Below are 22,855 nucleotides of genomic sequence, written 5' to 3' on the forward strand. Positions count from 1 at the left end.
AGGACCCAGCAAAGACACATGCAGAACCAAACTTCCCAAGTCTCCGGCGCTGTCTGGATGCCTGTGTTGGTGAGTACCTGCATCCTAGGGGCTTTGTCACAGGGTGGAAACATTCCCTCAGGGCCTCCCTGCTTGATGGAGCTACCTGTAGTATTACACGGTGCACATCACCAGGGTATATTAGTGCCCGTCTGTCTGCTATAGCCAATTGACAGGGTCTGTCTGTTTGTCTGTGGGAGGGCTATGAGAGCTGGTAAATCTCCATCCATTTCTGGAGGTGAAAGCCACGCCAAATGGCACGACCAGAACCCTTCAGTGGGAAGCCAGGCACCGGCTGGGAGAACAGCCCTCACGCTGACAGAATGCAGGGCAGGTGGGACTCTGGCTGTGCAGACTCAGCATACCTGATATGCAAGTGTTTTTCTTTCTTTCTGCTTGTCTGTGCCAGATGCCAATAGGTCCCAACACTCATCTGGCCCTTCGGCCCCCTCTTCCCTTGACAGAAAGCTCCCCATCCAGTTCCGTGCTGCAATATTCCCACTCCTGTGGGCAGGAGGGCAGGGAAGCTACCCTAACCCTACGAGTGACTGTGTGAAAGGAAAAAACGTGGGAAATGGTCCGTCCCCTGGGCTTGCAGCAAAGGAATTAGACGGAGGTGGGAAAAAGCCATTATTTACATAGAGAAGAGCTTAAGTTTTCCATGTTTGGTAAAAATTGATTCTGCATTTGAATTATGTAAGGAAGAGTCTCCCGGGGTGCTTTGAGACATGAAGGGAGTGTCTGCAAGCCACTCAACGCAGCCAGCTCTTGTGCTAGGCCCCCAAAATAGCTCTGTAAGTGTGTAAGTGTACAGCCAATATGTTGGCAGTTAGAGAGTGGTTAACATTGCAACTCGCCTTCTCAGTCCTTGAAGCAGATCTGAAAATGTACCCGTATAATGGGCATTCCAGGAGGCGTTATCTATTTGGTGGGCAAAAGTCCCAGCTGTGCAAATTTCTGGTATAATAGTGTGGGCTGACTCAGCTAACTGTCCCAGGGACTGCAACACAAAATAGACTGGCAAAGCAGTAGCGTCTTCAGGAGGAGTAACCACACTGCCTTTTTTGGGATGGAGGGTCTTCGAGTTGGTTTTTGAGATGGTCACCAACGCAGACCCCCAGCGTTCTTGGTCTACTTCTCAGGAGAAAGGTTGGTTTCAAGAGCATCTGCAGTGTGGGAGCATTAATGGGGCAGGCACTTCAAGGGGGTATGTGTGTTTGTGCATTCATGTGTGTGTATGTGTGTGCGCGTGCGCGCGCACACACTGAACCTCATTTGGGGTGAGATATTCACAAGCTGACAAAAGTTAGCAGCTGAAGACATGGCTAATAAATATTCATGAATGTGAAAAAAGAATCACGTCTCTAACTGCGTAAGTTGAATTAGTCTGTCCAGTAGAGGCCAGAATTGATAATTTTTCCTTACCTCAGTTTTATGGTGCTGTAACTCTTATTAATTACTATTATCATCACTCAGGGTTGTGCTAGAAACCTAGTCACTAAGCATCACAATGCCACTAACAGACACTGTGCTACTGCAGTGGCTGATTTTGTATCCTGAACACATTTCCTCCCTCAACATGATATTATGATTTAATTGACGGTTGAAGAGGTGCTGCTTGAATTGGTATAGTCCTACCCTGGGCACGCATGAGCTCAGGGGATGCTATGCTGTCTTTCAAATCCAGGACAGACCCGTCCACCCAGCAGCCTTGGGGGAAGGTGCTGGCACTAGCTAGTGCTGGGCAAATCCTGCAGAAAGTTGTCCAGTCGCCTTTATTTGAAGGTGCAGAAGAAATCACTCTGCAGGTGTAAGTTTCCCAGAACTATTCTGGGAACCCCCTTCCTAGCCAGGATGGCTGCAAAACAGAGCAACCAGTTTAAGCAACTATTAGAAAACATTTGTGGGAAGCAAAATTTGAGCTCACAAACCTGATTCTAGGAGTTAGGCTCATCCAAAGAGGGATCCAAAACTACATCTTACGGGATCTATGTCCTGTACAACTAACCAATGCTGCTTGCATTTGGACGATCATTTAGTCCTTATGAGATGAGACCACTCCTAGGTAAGGGGGCAGTGAATACCTGGCGTAGCAAATGAACGCTAGAACATTGTAAGCAGCTCCTAAGCAATTTGTGGTCAGAAAAAAGAACTGATGCTAATTAAATTAATTATTTGCTGTGAACTATTCACTCCTCTGTCCATTGTGCTGTTGGAGTCACTTTCCTTCACAACCTGGATGTACACATTGTGCCTCTCTAGTCCTGCATCCTCTGGTCCAGCAAAGTCCGTGGTCCAGCATGATTTTAATTAGCCAGACGACCCCTTATCATGGGGTGTGGCTAAGTTACCTGCAGTCCTGTGAAGTTGCTTTACAACCACCAGTCCTGGCTCTCAGTGCTCCGTGATGTTATTTAGCTGTAATTTACCCCTAAATCTCTTCTCAGGGCCCAGTAAGCTGTGGGAATGTTGGTAATGGTGGTAGACAATACTGACCTCCTGTGGTCCAGCAAATTCTCTCATTCGATACCGGTCAGATCCCAAGGGTTCTGGACTTGAGAGGTTCAACCTGTAGTCTATTATCCACCCTCTCCATGGGGCGATGGGGCATGTTATTGCATGAGGTGCCATCTCCTATGCTCAGTGCATTTTCGAGGCATGTTCCTGCATGAGGCCCTGTCTCCTATGCTCAGTGCGCGTCAGGGCACAAACGTGTTGCGGGGGGGGTTCATACACCTTCTTCCAAATAAACAGACAGATGCTGCTGTGCTGCCCTTCACAGCCTAGACATGCAGGGATCACACTTTTCTCACTGGTTGATCATTGGTCTCATTGGTCCTTAAATCCCCAGTGACCTGATGCAAAGCCCGCTGAAGTCTTTCCATACTGTACTTAATGCTGGTGAACATCGTTTGAGCAGCAGCCCTGGGCAGCATTTCTAGGGCCTGACCCAGGGCCCTTTGAAGCGAATGGACTAAAGACCCTAGGCATTATGTTGAAGCTGCCAACAAGGGGCCGATTCTTCTCAGCTTTGGAACATACACCAGAGATGTCTTCATCTTGAACCTCCTTCAGCAGAAACACTTAAAATAAACACCGGAAAGCTGCAAACCGTGAGGTTGAGCAACTGCAAGCATTGACGTAACTCGAAGGAAGGGTAATCCTTCAAAGGAAGAGGTCCAACTCCCCCAGCCTCTTCAGCGCATTATGAGGAGAATTCAACTACCGGAAGCTTTCCCTGGCCTCCTAGCCTTTGCGTTTTTCTCCCTGGGGAGGTCACACTGGAGGAAGACTCTCCAAAGGTGATGTGAGTGGAGCCAGAGGGACAAGCATAGTGGGTGACTTTTTACTGCCACCCACCCACACCCCTCCACCATGTGCCCTCATCAAAGAGCTCTAATTCAAGCTGCAGCTTTTGTTTGTGGGGGCAGCGCACTTCTGAGGGTCAGAAAGCTTTGCTGTCCTCAGAGCTGTTTAAACGATCGCTGCGTAGGCCTGGCTACGTGCCTAAGCCTGATTTAAAACATTTCTTAACAAGCTGCCCCACCCTCACTTTTGCCACCAAACTTTCTCTTCCATTGTTCTGTCTCCTGATCCCACCTTTACCTCTCTCCCTCTTCCCCAGGCTCTCTCTCTGATCTACCTTTCTCACTCCCCTCTGCCCCTTCTTTCTTCTTCCCTTTACCTGTCTTCTCCTTTTCCCCCTGTACAAATAGCCCCGGGGGCCAAACACCGATTCCCTGGCATCTGCTCAGAGCTTTTCCGTTCCAACCGCAGCTACCAGTGGCTCATGCTCAAGGCCTGTGCGCCCGTCTCTTCCGGAGCAGCAGGTGTGACCCTTTCTCTCTCATTCCTGCCTGCAGATACATTAAGCTGGTTCTGCCACACATCCAATGGGGACTACAGAGCTCAAGGAACTGGTAATGGACAGAGGGACTTTTGCTGCTAGGACACAGTATACACTTAGCCTAGGTCAGGTAATGACTGAATATTGATACCAAGTGGCTGTTTTGAGGTCTAAGTGATGGGAGTTAGTGCTCCCAGCCCAGAACTCAGGGAACAGGTCAAAAGCTACCATCACAGCTAGCCCAGCTCTGCCCCTTGGCAGCTATGTCTGAAGAGAGACCAAGAAGACTTTGGGGCCCTACAAGTCAGGACAGGGGTGTTTGGGGTGGGGCAGCTAGCACTGCCATTGGCCATGCTGTCAGTCCAGGGCTGTAAGTCCAGCATCACCTGAAAGCACTGAAATAACAGCATCCCCTTCCGTCCCTGAGCCCTCAAGATAGCTCAATGGCTGGAAGTGGCAATAGCTAGCTACCAATCCTAACACAAAATGGCATTCATAGTGTGTTGTCTTGGAAGGGAGGAAGGAAATGGCAAATCCTTCCCTCGCTCCCTGCAGCAGGTTGGCTGTCCAGGTAACTGACCCAGTTACAAGTGTAAGAATTTGTCAGAAAAAAAGGTCTGAGCGTTCCTTCCAAAGAGATCTGGACACACCTTCAGCTTCCCCCATGGCACCATTGCCCGCTGCTTGGCCTGGGATATGGCCAGGCTTTGGCTTGCAGCAAAATTTGCTCTGCTGTAGAAGGCAGTGGGTTAGGTTGGTAGAGACAGATCTGTTATACAAGACCCGTCTGACCCAGGCTTTCACTAATGGGTCCTTTGAAGATTCCTTAGAAAAAAATATGAAAAACATGGTGTGTTTTCACAAGATTCATCTCTCCTGAGACAGCAAACCCACACGTGCCAGAGACACACGGCTCCTGGGATGATGGGCATGGTGTAAACACGTAGTTAAGGGTAAATGGGGGAAAGTGGAGAGCTGTCCTTTAAAGAGTCGAGGCTCAGCTTCAACTTCACTGGTAGGAAATTTAACCGGCTCACCTCCCTCCAGCATGTGTAGGCTGGCCTCACTGCTTCCTGCTGGACTGGACTGTTTGCTTTTGAGCCATGGGCATCAATGTTATTCTCTGGATTAGATTTCTCTGCCTCCCTGAGATGGATTTTGGTGTGCCCCAGGGAGAGACAAATGGGAGTTTCTATGCACAGCTGGGATGGACTCATACTGGCACTGTTTCTATACGTGTCCCTACACTGAATAGCAATCCCTGGCTAGCTCAGTCCCATGTCTCCCTGCCATAATGCTCCAGGCCTGCCCCTTTTCGCCCCTTAGCAGGTTTTTCTGATGGCTGCAGAAGATCATGTAGAGGTGAGTTCGTGCATTTGTGTGCATTGCCCGTGACCAGGCCATGAAATTCTAAATCATTGCCGTGTTTTCTTTCTCACAGGCTCTGTGATGACGGTGACATACACAAATCGAGTAGCTGATGCCCACCTGGGCACCTTCTCACGGCTTCTGCTCCGATGGAAAGGGAGTATCTACAAACTCCTCTACTGTGAGTTCTTCATCTTCATCACTTTCTACTTTGGCATCAGCATCACTTATAGGTAAGTTTCCGCTTTCAGCCAAGCCCTAAGAGGGCCAGACATTCTGCCCACTGTGACCATGGGTGATCGGGCAGAGTGGGGATGGGGACAACGGCACTGGGCAAGGAGTTCTGTCAGTGACGGTGTACCATGGAGTTTCTGGTTCCCAAGACCTGCTCCCTGGATCCAGCGAGAGGTGTAGAGAGGGAAGCCCCTTCCCCACTGCTCCAGAAGAGGATACTACCTGAAAGCTTGTCCTTCTCAATGGGAGTCGAGTCTCTCCTTGGTAACTAGGAGATACACATAGGCCGGGTGACCCTCCTCCTTAGAAGAAGCATGATTTCTCCTTGGAAGGAAAGTAAGTTATAGCTGATAAACAAGGCTACGATTTAGTCACAGGAAATTTCATGGGCAATACGCACAAATTCACCTCTCCATGATCTGTGCTATGAACACCCTGACTAAATATTAGGATCTCAGGGGGAGGGGCTCCAGCGCACTGCAGATGCTCTGGGAAGTGGGCTCCCCCCCTTGTTGCTTCAGGTGGGGAGGGGAGGTTGTGGCCTAGGGTTCCACCACTGCTGCTCCAAGGCAGGGGCATGGCCCACGGTTCCCACCACAGCTGCTTAGGAGAGGCAGACAGGAGCATCACTGTTGCTCCTGGATCACTGCTTCAGGGCAGCACCCAGGTCCAGTTGCCTGGGGCCACCCACACAGCAGCCAGTGTGGCTGGCCCAAGGTTGCCTCAGCTTTTCAGACAGCCCTGTGTCCAGCTGCACCAGCAGCTGCAGAAGTCTCAGAAGCCTCAGAAAACCAGGGAACACGGGACTTCTGCGATCTCCATCGAAGACGCCTTCAGTGATGCTCCTTCCTGATGGATGCCCATCCTCCCAGGAGACTGCAGTTTGTGGTTAAAAAAACACCAGCTCAGCTGGCTGCGCGCTCACAGAGAACAGCCCTCACCCCCTCAAGGATGGTGTCTCTGGACTTAGGTTGTAGACACAGAGGGGATAACCTCCTGCAGGGCACTTTTGGGAAGAGATCCTTGTGTGGGAACAGCATGGCACTTCCTCTGGCGTCTCTCATGGAGCAACCAGAGTGACTGGGGCTACTGGGCTAAGGTGTATGTGGCTGAGTGAGGCTGAGGCAGGAAAGCAGCTCTGCATAATGGCAGCAGTGGCTCCTTCCCAGTTTGTGACTATTCAAGACTGACTGATGGGCATCAGGATAGAGGTTACACTGGTTTTAAACTCCAAACCCAGCTCAGTGCTTCCTTTCTGGCACTGTACAACATTTCTCTATTGGCCACCATGGCGCTCCTGGGCTGGCTGGTATGGCCCAGTGAAGAGGACAGCAGGTGTCAGGCCTAGGGGCTGCAGCATGGGATCACAGCTAGGCACAAGGCAAATGTGGGCCTGGACTCAAGCTCTGGAGTCTGGTGTGATAGCTGGAAACTCCTGGCAGGTAATGCTGTTGCTCAGCCTGTTCCACAGCTCTGCTGGGGTTGTGGAACTATGGGTATGTAACGCTGACAGACCTGGGTTGCCGGTACCAGGGATAGAACCTGTGAGGAGTATAGAGTCTAAAGCCCTGCACTCTACCACGTGAGCTAAAGGCCAGCTAGCTCTCAGCTGAGGCTGTAGAGCAGAGACTTCACTCACCCCAGATGAGGTCTCAGTCCCTCTGGTTACGACAGGCGTGTGGGGTGATCTGACACAGGCCCTGCCTGGTGATAGGATGCTCCTGTATGCCTGAGCACTGGCTCACTCACTGCAGCACCTAAGCGAGCAGCCTTGGTTTGGCTGTGAGTTTGCCTCCTTGCAGGCCAGGCAGTATCTCCTGCCTTGGCCATGGGTCATTCTCCTTAGCTCAGATATCTCCTAGAAGAGAGGGCAAGATGATTTATGTGGCGTGTCCCCGGGAGCTCCCTTGGACATGTCTCCTGCATTAAGAAGCAAAGGGATTCCCATGGACCCCAGAGCATAGGACTGTCATTGGCTTTGTTCATGGACCCCCGTCCAGGGCAGGGTGAAGTCTCCTGGGTGGCAGACAGTGAGACTGTGCCACTGTGCTTCCTTTTCAGGCTGATCCTGAATGCAAGCCAAAGGCTGATGTTCGAGAAGCTGGCTCTGTATTGTAACAACTATGCTGAGCTGATCCCTGTGTCCTTTGTGCTGGGTAAGGCATGTGGGGCGGGGAATAGGATGGCCTTTCCCCTTCCTATTCAGACACTGCGCTGCAGCCCATTGGGATGCTCTGGGGAGATAGCTAGCCACTCCTCCCCCTCAGACCCTGCTGTGTCGGACAGCTACCCAGATGGCTCATTTGTCCAATTCCACCCTAGGTTTCTATGTGGCCCTAGTGGTCTCTCGCTGGTGGGGTCAGTATGAGAGCATCCCGTGGCCCGACCGCATCATGAATCTGGTCTCCAGCAATGTGGATGGGCAGGACGAGTACGGGCGCCTCCTCCGGCGCACTCTGATGCGCTACAGCAACCTCTGCAGCGTGCTGATCCTCCGTTCCGTCAGCACCGCTGTCTACAAGCGCTTCCCCAGCATGGAGCACATCGTGAGGGCAGGTAGGCGCCCTCGCCATCCTCAGCTCGGCTACTGCACCTGAGCCAAAGGCTGCTACGGTCCTGGGAGGACTGGCTGATATGAGCATGGGTGGGAACAACCTCATGATACACAGATACCCACTGGAATCCACATGGCTCAGGAGACCAGGGCTAGGGGGACAATCCGGGAATTCCAAATTAATCTATCTGTCCCAAACACAAAGTTCAAGGGCCAGGCAAAGAGTATTATGGGCACAATCTTGTAAGGTGCTAAGTGACTGCTGGAGGTGCTGAGACCTTTCCACTGGGGTTTCTGGGGGATTGAGGACAGCCAGAACATCCAGGAATTGCTCAGATTTGGCCCTGTATCATTAGCCCCCTTGTTACTGCTACCAAGGAGACAATGCATCTTTGAGAAGGACCCAGGCCTAGCAAGTCATGTTGCCTGAGCTTCAAAATAGTAGGGTTACTATATAGAAAAGAGGACACCCCTGTGAGGGAGTGTATCTGTATCAGTATCTACCAACTCACATTGTATTAATGTGCTATATAATATATAGTATATTCATACAACGTGAGTTGGTAGATATTGATACAGATACACTCCCCCTGGGGCGTCCTCTCTTTTGAAAGGTCAAATATGGCATCCCTAAAAGTAGTGCAACAGAAAGCTAATTGCTGACCCCAATTAATTGTTCCTCCATTGCAAACACACACATATATGCACAGACACACCCTCTGGCTACTGCAGGCTTGGGGCTGTGCTCTTGTGAGTCTGTTCCTGTGACCACAGCTTTGAGGGGCTCTCCAAAGAGCTGAAGCTCCGGGCTGTGGTTTGTCACTGTGGGGTCCCTGTGCAGAACAGGGCTCTTGCTCTCACTGAAGTCAGTGGCCAAACTCTCAGGTCTCGGGCCTCCCTTTCTTATTGCGGTTTATGCATGAGCTGCGCTGACATGCCCCACAGCCCCTGCAAACGACCAGCTGCATCTTCTGCACAGCTTGCGCCTGCCACAGGAGTCTCAGTGGTTGTGGGCCTCCTGCAGTGGGCTGGATTTTGCCACGATCCGTAATTGCTGTGCATGATCATGCATGGTAAAGCATGCTCAGGAGGGTGCTGGCTACTGACAATTTATATACTGGAGGGGGATGGAGGAAGTGCACATTAAAAGACTGAAGCAGGTGAAACACACACAAAGTTGTCATGCAGGTTCTGCACCGGTTTCTGGGGTTGGGGCGCCCCCTGGTGGCGTTGAGGGTCACTGCTTTTCATTCAACTCCACTTTCTCACTTTGTTTTCTCTGGTTTGGTTCAATATGATTTGGCTCTGTTAGTCAGACAAATCAGCACCTCGAACGTCAGGTTTCCCTCCCATACGGGACAATTCATAGCACAGAGAAGTCTGACAGCCAGTAAATGCAGGTAACCCCAGAGAGCTCAGCAGTGATGTCATCGTACGTCATGACTTTAAAGGCCATTTGGGTGATATTGATCCAGACCAGAGGGTTGCAAATTTCATTGCACCATGACCCCCTCTTCTGATGACAAAAGGTGAAGCCTGTTCACCCACAGCCCACCACCCCAGGCCAGGGCCTGGAACCTGAGACCCACCATCCAGGGCTAATGAACTCAGGCTTCGGCCCCAGGTTGTGGGGCTCAGTCTTTGGCCCTGGGTCCACCAAGTCTAACACCAGCCTCAGTGATCCCATTAAAACAGGGGCATGGCCAACTGTGGGATCCCAACCCACAGTTTGAGACCCACTGATCTAGATCCAACAGCATCTGCTCTGGGGTTTGTTCCGAGCAGTGGGTTGGAAGCCAGCAATTTGCTTGCTTTAGCTCTCATATTGACCATCTGACTTTGAGCACATCACAGCTGTGCCGTGCCTGTTTCCCCATCTGCAATTCCTCCTATTTACCAAAAGGAACTATACTAATTCTTATCAGGTGTACTGTGCAGATTATTCAGCATGACTTAGAGCTGCTTACACTACTGATGCCTGGACAGGCTTAGCCAAAGGCTTAGCGCTCTCTCCCTGCTCCATCTGGTCCTGCTCTGATCAGTTTGCTCAGGCCCAGGGGTCTGGGCCATTGAGTGCAACGTAGGTGTGAGGAGCAGTTGGGTGAGAGGCACAAGGGATGCAGCAGCAGGACCAAGCCCATCTCTAATTTTCCACCCAGGATGTGCAACCGTGACCCGTAGAGTAGAAATTGTGGCACACAGCCGGAGGGAGGGGGCCTGGCGGTGAAGAGCTCAGAGTTGCATTGCCAATACTCCATGAAAGGCAATCAGAATGTCTGTTAGGCTCCAAGGCCTTAAGTAGGGCTCTGCACCTTGAACTGCTCCCTCAGCTGGGTGGCCTGATGGTTTGTGGGACCAGAGGCAAGGAGAGACAGGCACATGAGTTGCCACAAGAGACTGGGCCACCAGCCCAGGAGTGGCACAACTTCCCCAACTCCATGGGAGTCTCCTGATGGGTCCCCCAGCATCCCTCTCACAGGCATCCGTGGGATTTTTCATGCCGATGAAAGCCTAGAAAGGAGAGGCTGGGACCTCTCTCTTGTCTTCCTCCCCAGTTGCCTTTTGTCCATCTAGGCCTCATGACCCCAGAAGAGCACAAGAAGTTTGAGAGCCTGAACTCTCCCCACAACAAGTTCTGGATCCCCTTCGTGTGGTTCTCAAACCTGGCTGTGAAGGCGCGGAATGAGGGCAGGATCCGGGACAGCGTGCTGCTCCAGGGCATCCTGAATGTGAGTTGTAGCCACAGCCGGAGGGCTCATGGAGAAGGAACCAGCCCTGCTCTTCTCTTGGGGACCTCCTACTGGTCATCAGTCCAGGGAGCAGGAAGTGCTGGGGGAGCGCTAGGGACAGCCCCATCACATGTCTTGTGCAACACTGTAAACTGCAATGGGAAACAGATCTGCTCAAATCGATCATTCATTAGAGGGGAGCAAATGAGACGATAGTGCAGGACACCCTGGGGGTCGCTAGCCCAGCAATTGTGCGAGATGGCCCAGGACACGAGACAAGGACCGTGGTTCTTCTCTCAAGCTGCCCGATGGGGCCAGTGACTCCAGAGGGTTGACTCTGTTTGCACCCGTGTGAGAGGAGAATCAGGCCCTGAATCCCCTTCGACTCCACTTGAAAAAGGCTCCCTGTGGGGCAAGCCTGAGATCCAACAGGTGGTGGGCAGGACCAGCAGCTCAGTATTTCAGAATGGGCAAAGCCCAGGAGTGACTGACTACAGAGAGTGAATTCCCAGGCCTGCCGAGTGTGACGGTCCCCTTGGCAGGGCAGTTCAAAGGGGTGACAGCCTGAGGTAGCTTTTCCGGGGAGGGGCCATTCCTTTTAATCTCTTGTTCCCCACTCCAGGAACTAAACACCTTGCGTAGCCAGTGTGGTCGGCTGTATGGGTACGACTGGATCAGCATCCCACTGGTCTACACGCAGGTGAGTGCAGGAGGCCCTCTGCAGCCCCTCCCCACCAGGGCCTCTGCAAAGAGGTTTGCTGCCTTCAGAGAAACTGTGTGCTGGAAATGGCCTCAGCTCTCTAATACACATGGCCTCTATATGCACCCCCCAATGAATCCCCAGATACACCCCATGTGCACACATGGAACCCCAGTTCACACCCTACAGACACACCCTTCCCCGCTGGGTAGCAAACGTGCCCCAGCACACAGGCACTGAGGCCGGGCAGGCACATCCTCATTCCTCAGAACCGCACAACAAACCCATGGAGGGCCCCCATGCATCCCCACTCACTCGATCTCCAGCCACCCCCAGCGCCTGTGCCTCAGCCTGGAAACACATAAGCTTCCCCTCACTCCACACTGCTGGAACCTGAGCCCCAGGACTCAGCTGTGCCGGCCCTGGGGACGCAGCACAGGCCGGAGTGGGAGATACTGTCTGCACTGTGTGTGTGCAGAGAACGTTGTTTATCGGTCAGGCACAAAGCTCTTTAACTGTTCGATAGCTCTCTGGCTCCTACCCCAGCTTGGCGCCAGCCCCCTCTTTGTCTGCTACAATGCAGCTGCTTAGGTAATGATCACTCCCATTAATGTGGTCTGCTGTGAAAGAGGAACAACTCCTGTTCCAGATGGCTGCAAAGGTTACTGTGGGATTTATTTAGAGCCGGGTGCAAAGCTGAGTCTCCTGCAAACCAGGATCAAAGGCGCAAGAATGTCAAGGCCACAGCTAGTCACAGTAGTGTTTGACAGGAGCTATGAAACTATGCGTGGCCATCGGATGCTTTCCTGGTGTGCATGGCACAGTGCTATACCACCTCTGCTCACGCCCTTCGGTGCACACGCTGTACACATGCCCTGCACTACCGGTTTCAGCTCTGCGGTGCTCAGCTCTTCGGGGTGACTAACTGTCCATGAACAACAGGGACCTCCACAGCTGAAGCCGTGTCCGGGAGGAGCTAACGAAGGCACAGGGTCACAGGTTAATTAGCCCAGCTTCAGACCCAGAATGCCAAGCAAGAGCAGCCAGCTGAGGTGGGAGGCTGAGCACTTGAGGAAGAGTCTCTCTGCAGGCTCCTCAGCCTTGAGAATGGAAAGAAAACAGTTTCTCTCTGCTGCCAGTCACATGCTGTGGGAGTTCTGTCTGATCTATCTGGCCCCAGAGTCCTCTCCTCACACACTGTGAGCCACACATCCCTGTGTGTCCCTCGGGTGCTTTCCAGGGGGTTTGTTCAGACCACTGTTTGGTGCTGTTCTGAAAGTCCCGGCTTCTGCCCTCAGGAGGTCACATGCTTCAATCAGTATTCATTAAAATACAGAAAGTGCATTTCCAGCCCTGATGGCTGCGGTGAAAAGCTTGAAAATGTCCCCCAGGTGCAACCCGCAGGTGGAGAAACCACAAGGCAAAGGAAAAAGTGAGTTAAAAAGCCAACAAACTCAGGAGTTTTAAATCAGTCCCATGATTTTCTGCAGCCTGATTCATGAATTTTAAATGTTTTAGGGTTGGCAACGTTGCAGGTGCCTCCCCATGACCCTGCTGGGAATTGTAGCCAACTCCAGCATTTGGCCTGCTCTTCGTTTCTTTCAGTTGAGAACCAGTAGGCAAAGAGACCCATTGGTCCGGCAAGCACGTTGCAACCCAGCTGCTGGTCTCTCTGCACCTGCAGGTGGAACTGGCATGACTCACCCCACAAGGCCGTGTTTTGTCACCCCAGCACTGGGCACTCGGGGGAATTTTCCAGGGGCAAGGGAGGGAGAACAGATTGTGCTTCCCAGCTCTGCTGCTGACTTGCTGTACAGCTGCCATCAGGTCAAGCAATTGGTGCCTAATTTCCTCACCAGCCTTCAAGGGCTGTGTCTACACTACAGCGATCTGCCAATAGAAGCTACCATTGGAAGAGAACTTCTGGCAAAACTGCTGTTGAAGGATTGGAGCCACACACAAAAGCGGATGGCTCGGTCGATCCACTCTGTCAACAAAGAACTGCCGCACTGACCGGCTGCTCTCTCGACAGAACAGCCAACCAGAAGTATAGCAGACAGGGCTGTCCAGTGACCCAGAAGCCCTGTCTGTCGACAGAAGGCTCCCTGCAGCGTCCACACAGCTTTTTTGTTGGCAGGTTCTGTCTAGAAATGCACTGTGCTGCATGGAGGAGGGGCAGAAGGCTGTTGGTGAAAGTGCTGAGTTCCATCGACAAACGCATTTGTCATGTGGATGTGCCGTGTGTTTTGTCAACAAAACTCACTAGTGTAGACGTAGCCATGGGGTACTGGGCGCATTGCTGCTGAATGTCTCTAAAGACCTGTGCTTTGCTGCTGGAAGGTGTGGTTTTGTTGCTGGCCCTGGGTCTAGTTTTACCCTCATAGCCATGGGGTGTACAGGTGCAGGAGACACTGCAGAACCTCCAGGTTTGGGGCATCCTAGACCCATGCCCTTGTTGTCTAGGTCCTAGCCACTGACTTGCATGTCTGCTGCCTGGGTGCTGGCTGCCAGGCCCGCTGCTGCCTGGAGGGTGCCACTGCTGATCCCAGATTCTGCTTGGCACCCCAGCCCCACGTCCCTCTTGGCTCCAGGGAACCAACAAGCTGCCAGCACAGTGTTGGAGGCTCCAGGGCTGGGACTCCCCTGGCTGCTAGGTCTTGGACATGGGCTCCTCACACAGAGTCCTGGGGCTGGCCCCAATTCTGAGGGGTGGATGGTGGAAGGAAGGGTGCAGCACAGCACTCTCCACTCCAAAAACCATCCCAGTTCCACGCTTTTCCCCAGAGTTATATAGTCACTGAGAGACAAGCACTGACTTGAAATGCAAAGTGCCAGATAATTGTGTGGGAGGGACAGGTTCACTTAAAGATGGCTACAGCAGAAAGACACGGTCCTGCTAAAGAGCAAGGGGGTGGATTAGAGCAGTGCCCACTCAGAGAAGCCCCTGGCTTTGCCTTTTTAAAAGTCTTTGAAAAGCCACAGAGGGAACAGCACCTCATCAGTTTCCAGTGGTCTGGGGAGGGTGGAGGGGCATCTGCAGAAGGATGGCAAGAAAAGCAAGCTCGGAACTGAGAGCTGTTTCTTACTGCACCCCCCTGCCCATCCCCAGGTGGTCACAGTGGCTGTGTACAGCTTCTTTCTGGCCTGTCTCATCGGCCGGCAGTTCTTGGACCCAGCACAGGGGTATCCTGGCCATGAGTTGGATCTGTTTGTGCCCGTCTTCACGCTCCTGCAGTTCTTCTTCTATGCTGGCTGGTTAAAGGTGAGTCCAAGGAAACAAGGCCTGACCCACTGGGAGCCCTCCTTCCCCAACCTGGGATGCCTGGAATGGACTCCAGACGCCAGCAGGAGATTCTAAGATCGCCCTGGGGGAAGTTCCACTGTCTGAGTGATCCCGGCTCTGCCATGCACCAGGCCCACATTCCAGTCCCAGTGCTTAGCTTTCTCTCTCTAGGTCAGCAGAGGCTGAGGGTGCTTCCAAGGTCTTCCCTCTATTTGAATGCAGCACCTTGCAGGAGATCTGGAATCACCTTCTAAGCCGAGGTTCAGACCACCTGGGCCCATGCGGATGTGTTTAGAGGCAGAGAGCTTCACTGGCCCTGCAGAGAATTGCTCTGCAGCTGAATCCAGGAGATGCGGTGGCTGGCGGATGGGAGTACTGGCTTTCTCCATCTCAACTGCAAGACTAGTAAAGTGCAACAGTAAACAGTGGAGGTATACATTAGCACTCACTGTCCCAGCAGCCACGTGGTGGCTTAGCTTCCCGTTAGCCCCCCTCTGCCACTGACCTGGAAAGGAAATGTAGTTGACATGCTGCCCTGGCTTATTTCTGGGTCACTGTGACTCCCACTGGCCTTACAGGTGACTCTGTTAGGGTGGGATTTGAACCATGTGCTCTCAATGTGCAGGTGGCTGAACAACTCATCAACCCCTTTGGAGAGGATGATGATGATTTTGAAACCAACTGGCTCATTGACAGAAATCTGCAGGTAAGGGTGGGGCCTGAGCCCACACACAGCCATCGGTGATGAGAGCTGTAGTGGGGCACTCTGGGACTCAGTAGACAAATAGTCTCCCAACCCTAGAAGACATTTCAGAGGTGCACTCACTTGGCACCTCTTCTCCATTACCCATGGTGGCACTGCAGGCAGCATACATTAGAGATGGGCCAAGTGCTGTGTGTGAGACCAAGGGGTCAGAGGAAGGGGAAGGCATAAGCAGACGAGAGATAAAAAGGACTTTCTGCACAAAGCAGCCCAGCGCCTCATTCCTGCAGTAGCTGACAAAACAGCCCACATGAAAGACTGCGGGACAAGATCTGCCCCTACTGGCTCACACCTTTCCAGGGAGCATGCGACTTTTTGCATAAACCGCTATGGTTGCATGTTGGCTGGTGTGTGTGTGTGGGAGGGGCTGTGTCCCTCTCTAGCCAATCCATGAGGCCTGTGCTCATGCTGGCTACGTCTACACTAGCCCCAAATTTCGAAATGGTCACGCAAATGGCCATTTCGAAGTTTACTAATGAAGCGCTGAAATGCATATTCAGTGCTTCATTAGCATGCGGGCAGCCGCAGCACTTCGAAATTGACGCACCTCGCCGCCGCGCGTCTCGTCTCAACGGGGCTCCTTTTCGAAAGGACCCTGCTTACTTCGAAGTCCCCTTATTCCCATGAGCTGATGTTCCTCATAGTTAGTATGATGATGTAAAAAAGATAGTGTTCCTCAGAGAGCGCTGTGATGTCCAATTGTTCCATGACTGGAAAAACTTTGGGAACTGCTGTGCTATGCCATTCCTGCCCCTTCCCAAGCCCACCACTCCCTTCTCTCACCAACGTCCTCATGCTTTTTCTACACTGATTCTTGTGCCTAGAAGAAATCTCCCTCCTCCTGGGGCTCAGCCAACAAACCACATTTTCAAATCCCTCCTGAAGCACACCGCTGTGTACTCTCCTGCTCTCAGCCTCCTTCACCTTCCCCTTGGTTCCAATTTAAACAACACTGGATACATTACAATCTGTGTACTGACCCCAGCTAGCTGTTCATTGGGTGGTTTCCTATTGCATTCCTTCTCTCCTTTTGGGCCTACACAAATTGCCAGCTCTCTGGGGAAGAGCATGTTTGTATAAATGCACCAGTCAGAATGAAAGCATCCCCCCCCAAATGAGGGATTCCCATCATTCTCTTCAGGTCTCCCTGATAGCTGTGGACGATATGCATCAGGATCTGCCCCTCATGGAGAAGGACCTATACTGGAATGAATCCTATCCCCAGCCACCCTATACTGCGGCTACTGCTGAGTATAAGCGGACATCCTTTCTTGGCTCTACCTTTGACATTAGGTGAGTGAAGCTAAAGGCCATAGGAGCAACAATTCCCTTTCCTACCACACAAAATTACCAGTGGAGGCCATGTGTATGCCTCAGACCTGGGTCACAGCATTTCAAATTATCTCTGGACTTTATAAATGTTCTTCTAGGAGGGCAGTGGTTCTTCCCCTGCCACAAATGTCCACCCTCTGGAGTTCAGCGTTTCACAAATCCTCTTTTGCATGTGAAATCATGGTGAGACATTGTGGCTGCATAGCCCAGAGAAATTTGATTGAGGAAATGTACTAGATTACCGAGAATTGTCAGCAAAATATACATAAATTGCACAACACATTTGCGTATCTCCTGCTGACACTTCCATCAAGAGAGGCTTTCCTCACATTTGGCCCATCCACAGGACCAAATTTCAGAAAAACTCACTCTGCTAACACAGCCCTTTTTCCTCGCGGAATGAGGAAGACCAGAAAGCCAGCAGAAGGCTCCTGAAGTGGCAGACTTCTGTCGGGAGACTGGAGGTCTCCCGACAGAAGCCTGAAATCTAGACCTAGCTTTAGTCAAAATATGATTGTGTTTGCATCCTCTTGTGTGATGCCTCTGCCTGTCTCCAATATGACTGTCAACAGCTGCGTGTCTGATACTGCTCCCCATACAGTAAACCCTTGAGTTACGCATTTCCTTTAGTAATGTTCCTCATAGTTAGTATGATGATGTAAAAAAGATAGTGTTCCTCAGAGAGCGCTGTGATGTCCAATTGTTCCATGACTGGAAAACCCCAACATAACTCAAATTTTCGTGCAAGTAGAGAGGGAGAAGGAACCAGGCAGCAGCCTGGGTTCCTGGCTCCCTTGGGCTTGCAGGACCTGGGAAACAGAGCATCCCACCAGGGCTAGTCAGTTTCCTGGCTCCCAGAGTGGCAGGGAGCAGGCAACCATCTCCCAGCTGCTTATGGGACCCAGGAAACCAACCAGCTCATGGCTGGTCAGTTTCCCAGTTCCACCAGCACAGGGCAGCTGGGAACCAGACTGCCGCTTGGTTCCCAGCTCCCCTCTGCTTGTGGGACTGGGAAACTGACCAGCCCACCAGAGCTGGTCAGTCTCCTTGGCTGCTTCTCCTTGCCTTCCTCCAGTGGCACAATGCTGCTGATGGAAGGGGCCATACAGCAGCTTCAAGTTGTGCTTAACTCATGTTAAATGAGTTACGCACAACTTGAAGCCATGTATTTCAAGGGCTTACTATGTAGCAATACAGAGGAAGACATCAGGGGCTGAGGTTTGTCAGTGCTGGAATCCTCCCCTTTGAGGTTCACAGATCTCTACCGTGTGTTGTAGTGGAAGACAAAAGTCCACTCAAGGTCCTTTCCAACAACACTCAAGGAAAATTCCTTCCAGCATTCAGTCACTGTAGATAACAAGCCCGTTTTGCCTCTCTCCAGCATGCAGAAGGAAGAGATGGAATTCCAGCCGCTGGAGCAAATTAAAGAGAATGAGGAGGCAAACCACTCGACACCACTGCTGGGACACCTGGGACGCCTGCTGGGGGTCCAGTCACCTAGTTTCTCTAGGTCACCCTCCCGGATGAACCCGCCACGCTTGAGGAATGATCCTTTGTCCCCCTTCCCTCGTTACTTGTACCAGGATGTGGGCAAACCTGTAAGCTCCTGCCGCACCAATCAGCAAAGGGGAGACTCCTCCAACCCCGGCTCCAGCTCACAGGAGCAATGGGACAATGATGATAGAAAACTGAGAGAGCTTGATGCCTTCGTTTCAACCCCTTTCTATGAAAGACCTGGATTTTATAGTGCTCCACAGACCCCCATCAGCTCCATCCCTATGATCTTCCCCTCCAGACGCCAAGGACGCAAGAAGCCCCCTGCTCTCTCCAGCATCATGGCCTGTTCGGCTTCAGCGAGAGACAACATCATGAACATGTCCCCTTCCAGGATTAGCGACGTGGAAAAAAGCCAGAGCTCCCTTGGTTCTGCAGTAAAGCAGACTTTCGTTTGGCCAGGAGACCAAGACAAAGCCCCAGACTCCCTGGTGGTGACAGTAAAAGCGGAAGAGAACACTTTGAACAAGAAAACAAATGAGGTTGCCTCAGTTAGCATTCCAGGACCTCAATCAATAGGATTGGAAAGCCCCAAAATTCCCTTCGTAACAGAGTCCCCAGAGCACGAAAAACAGGGCAGCTTCAAGAGCCTGAAGGGTTTGAAAGGCCGCCAACATCCCTTGCTAACTTTGGAGAACATGACACCAGCAGCCACACCAAACTCAGATAATCCAAGCAACTTTCATACTCCCAGTACAAGAACCCCTGGCAGCAGTGGGCCTTTCTTTTCTTTCACTCCAGTGACATCCCCTGTGCTTGAGAGGTCTCACAAAGGGAATTTAGGCACTGTTCCCAGTCCCTGCTCAGATAATGCATCTAGTGCCCCAGTCCAGGGTTCCACAGGGGCTTCTGCGACTGGGAGAGAGACAGGAACTGGAAATGCTCATGCTCACCACTCTGAGGAACAGAGGAGAGCAGATAGTCCCTCACCTAATGACTCTGGTATCTTCTTAGCAGAGGATGAGTACGTGGGACTGATGGAAGTGATTATGGAAGCCAGCGAAAATGTTCGTGATGAAGGGAAGGTGGATAGATATAGTTAAATGAAGAGACCAGTTGGTTCCTTCTGATTGCTGTGTTACCCACTGATACTGCAGTGTCTTTACACCAAACCTGGGTGCTTACCATGTACAAGGCTTCCGCAAAGAGACAACACAACCATCCCAACCACATACTGACAATGGGTGGAGAGTTACAGTACCTGATGGATGACACCATGGACATGTTCACAGCACCACAGATTTAACTGCAATGAACTCAATGCTGTTAAACTATTCAACTACAGATGATTTTACAGAACTTATAACATTCATAAATTGCAAGTGCCTGAGAATGAAGTAACATGGCACACTTGCCTTTTTGCAGCTTGGATGCAGAAACAGATTATATCAGAAGTCTGTGTCTTAAATACACCTGGAATGTCAAACCATACCACCAGCTAACCTTACTAATATTTGTCACAAAAGAGACTATAACAAGTGCAGGAGATATATGTAAACATTAGACATTCAAAGTTTGGGGACAGGTAGGGTTGACAGATGTCCAGAGGAGAAAAGTACTGGAATAACTAAGGGACAGCCTCCAACAATCCAACCATTTCTCCTTCCCAAAATACTTCACCTCTTCTCCTTCATCCAGCTCATTAATCTAAGTGTGTTAATGATTTTTGTTAGCTCATGTTAAAAAAAGTAGTTTATGGCAGATAAGATTTAAAAATAATTTGGAATGGAAAACCACCTTAGCATCCTGTTATGTCACAGTGAGAGAAAACAAGCTGAGCCCAAGCACACAGGTGCTCTACTTCCTCATTGCAGTTTCAACAAGCCACATCAGTCTACATAACAAGCTAGGGATGACTAACATGGTGCCCATTGCAGTTCTAAGAGAAGCCATAGATGGACCACACCTCCCCTCACTCAATCTAGTTCCTGCAGCTTTGCCATTTAAAGGCCCTACACATACCTTGCCTTTGTTGCACTCATTTTGCTAGCTGAAATGAAATCTCTAAAAACCAAATCATGCTGTATAAATATTTGGTATCACTGAGAATAATTTTGAACTACAAGTTACAGTAAACCTGATAAACTTTACAGGTCAAAGCTGTAAAGAGCTATACTGCAGTATGCAGGCTTCAGAACCCACAACCCTGATGCACTCACTGTTCACTGATGGTGTTCTGAATTACCTTTTTTCACTCTATGCTACGTAACACAGACACTCAGGATTTCACTTAGCTTGCCCTTTGTACAAAGTGAAGCATGGTGCTCCCTTCCCTCTGAAAGGTCATTGGAGGCAGCCTGAAGACCCCCTTCTGAAGAGTTAATCCTCACTTTTTATATTGTCATGTGAGCAGTTGACTGAAGTACCTGGCTTGAAAAGCTACCTCATGTGTGCCTGAAAGAACAGCTTCTGGGGATGGTATCTAGATATCAAACACTGGAGAATGAGAGAACATGTGCAGCAGAGATTGTTCTTTATTGATAGCCTCCTTCACAGCTTCCCTCGCTGTAGACTTTAGGTCTAAGGCACCTCCATTGTACCAACAATATTAGCTAAGCCTCCTATGTAGGAGCATGTGTACACATGGGTTCGGTACTCCCAACAGTATGTCCCAGTGGTAGACATTGCCCCTCCTACTCACTCTAAGCTGAAGGTATTCCTTTGAGTTGATCACAAGCATAGGACCCAGTCAATAATGCAAGATCTGCCTCTCTCAGTCACCCAGCTAATATATTGATATGGATCATCCCAGGGTAAGATGTGCTATGAAGCTTCCAGACATAGGATTTCCTCCATTACAGCAAACCCTTGAAATGACAGACTAACGGAAGGAGGGGGAGAGGCTGTCCACTATTACTAGAAGTTCATTATATGCAAGGGTTTACCAGCCCACCAACCCCCTGCCAGGCTCCTCCCACCCTTCTTCCCCAACCGTCACTCACTGTGCACAGCTGAAGCTGCTTTGCCACATGCAGATGGAGGGGCCATTGCACAGCCTGGAGGAGTTGGCAGAGTTCTCACATATGCATGGCAGCTCCAGCAAGCAGCTTTTCCAGTCTGCACTAACAGTAATTTCTTTTTTTTTTTTTTTTTTGGGGGGGAGGGAGAAGAGAGTGATTTTATAGACACCACCCCACCCCAGCCACCTTTGGAAGCAAGGGTTGGGGAGAGAAATGGATGTTCCTGAAGTCTGCTAAGTCAGGGTCTGTAAAAATTGAGGGTTTAATGTATTGCAATGCAAGGCAAATGAAACTAACTTGAAACGAGTCACTTTATTGGGTGTAAGGTGTTACAAACACAAAGAAAGTGTGATTTTTGGTACAGAATGACATTATCTAGATAAACAGAAGATGCATGCACTGCTGGGCAGTAAAGTAGGAGACCTACTGAAACCCATGGGAGGCCTATGCTGAGGCTTTAGTTCTCATTGTCACTTTCCCCCAGGGTATGCTTGTCAAAGAGGTACTCGGCCATCCCATATTTGGGTGCCCCCATCTTGCGCAGATTGGTCACATGATCACCAAGTTGTTTGATGGCCTTCACCTGCTCATCCAGGTAGTGGGTCTCAATGAAGTCACACAACTGAAAGAGGGGAGAAGACATTAACTCATTACTATTTATTCATTAAACTCCTGTTTGGTGAATTCTACCTTGAGGGAATCAAATGGATCTTAAATTTGGAACTTTCCAGAGCATAACTGGACATGTCACTACACCAGTCAGTTTAACATGAGGATTTGATTTCCTACCACTTGGTTCTAAGGGAAGAACTGTATTTCCACTCCCTTATTGAGACTTGCAATTCAAGAGTATGATCCAAAGGAGTAAAGCCTTCGATTTACTAGAGTGATGTTGAAACATCCCAAATGATTTTAAGCAGAAGACCCCCCCAGATCACCTACACCTAGACATGTTCCAGTGCCCTGCCGTAAACCCCAGAAAAACAGAAGCTCAATTTCATTAAGTTGTATTTTGTGTATGTCTGAAGCAATGTTCCCTCTAATCTTTAACATCATGTGCAGAATAAGTAATGTACACCAAAGCATGTCTAAGTGTGCATCCCCAGATAACAGCTAGGTTTGTGTTTGGCATTCCACTAATCAGTTGGTTGGCACTAGATTCTGCCCTGAGCAGCCACACAAATGTACAGGGAATTGTGGTCTGATGTTCCAGTGGTTTTGGAGCTCTCTGTATACATTATATACTCCCACTACAGTACACACTACTGTAATCAGTAATCTTTGTAATGTTCTCTAGTTTGCTTTAATTTGCATAATTTCAAGTGATTGTACATCAGTGAAGTCTACAGATCAATTAATGCACAATAGTGTAATTTAGAAATCATGCCCTGTACTCCACATTACAGCTCTGTACACAAAAGCTGCTAAGCCCATGTAAACATTGTGGTGTTTATTGGATAAACAGGTTTCACATGTGGCATCTGGATGTTTT

The 22,855-nt window shown here is 50.4% G+C and overlaps 2 protein-coding genes across 3 annotated transcripts in view; one reads left to right on the plus strand and one right to left on the minus strand.

Moving 5' to 3' along the window:
- On the plus strand, positions 1–21,897 carry LOC142014832 (bestrophin-1-like). 2 transcript variants are annotated; one of them, XM_074998009.1, is made up of 10 exons: positions 1–69; positions 5,328–5,487; positions 7,550–7,644; positions 7,811–8,044; positions 10,617–10,771; positions 11,394–11,471; positions 14,581–14,733; positions 15,380–15,460; positions 16,659–16,810; positions 18,231–21,897. In XM_074998009.1, exons 2-10 carry the CDS (start codon positions 5,336–5,338, stop codon positions 19,444–19,446), a joined length of 2,316 nt encoding a protein of 771 aa, XP_074854110.1. In that variant the 5' UTR covers positions 1–69; positions 5,328–5,335; the 3' UTR covers positions 19,447–21,897. The 2 variants fall into 2 exon arrangements, with proteins under 2 accessions (XP_074854110.1, XP_074854109.1); XM_074998008.1 differs by lacking the exon at positions 1–69 and adding an exon at positions 962–1,188.
- The window catches only part of FTH1 (ferritin heavy chain 1), a 6,689-nt gene continuing 5,490 nt past the window's right edge, over positions 21,657–22,855 (minus strand). The window contains exon 4 of the mRNA XM_074998021.1: positions 21,657–21,985. Coding sequence (XP_074854122.1) covers positions 21,821–21,985 — 165 coding nt within the window. The 3' untranslated portion in view covers positions 21,657–21,820. The remainder of the gene's footprint in view (positions 21,986–22,855) is intronic.

Source organism: Carettochelys insculpta, chromosome 6 (genome assembly GCF_033958435.1).
Source record: "Carettochelys insculpta isolate YL-2023 chromosome 6, ASM3395843v1, whole genome shotgun sequence".
Taxonomy (NCBI): Eukaryota; Metazoa; Chordata; order Testudines; family Carettochelyidae; genus Carettochelys; species Carettochelys insculpta.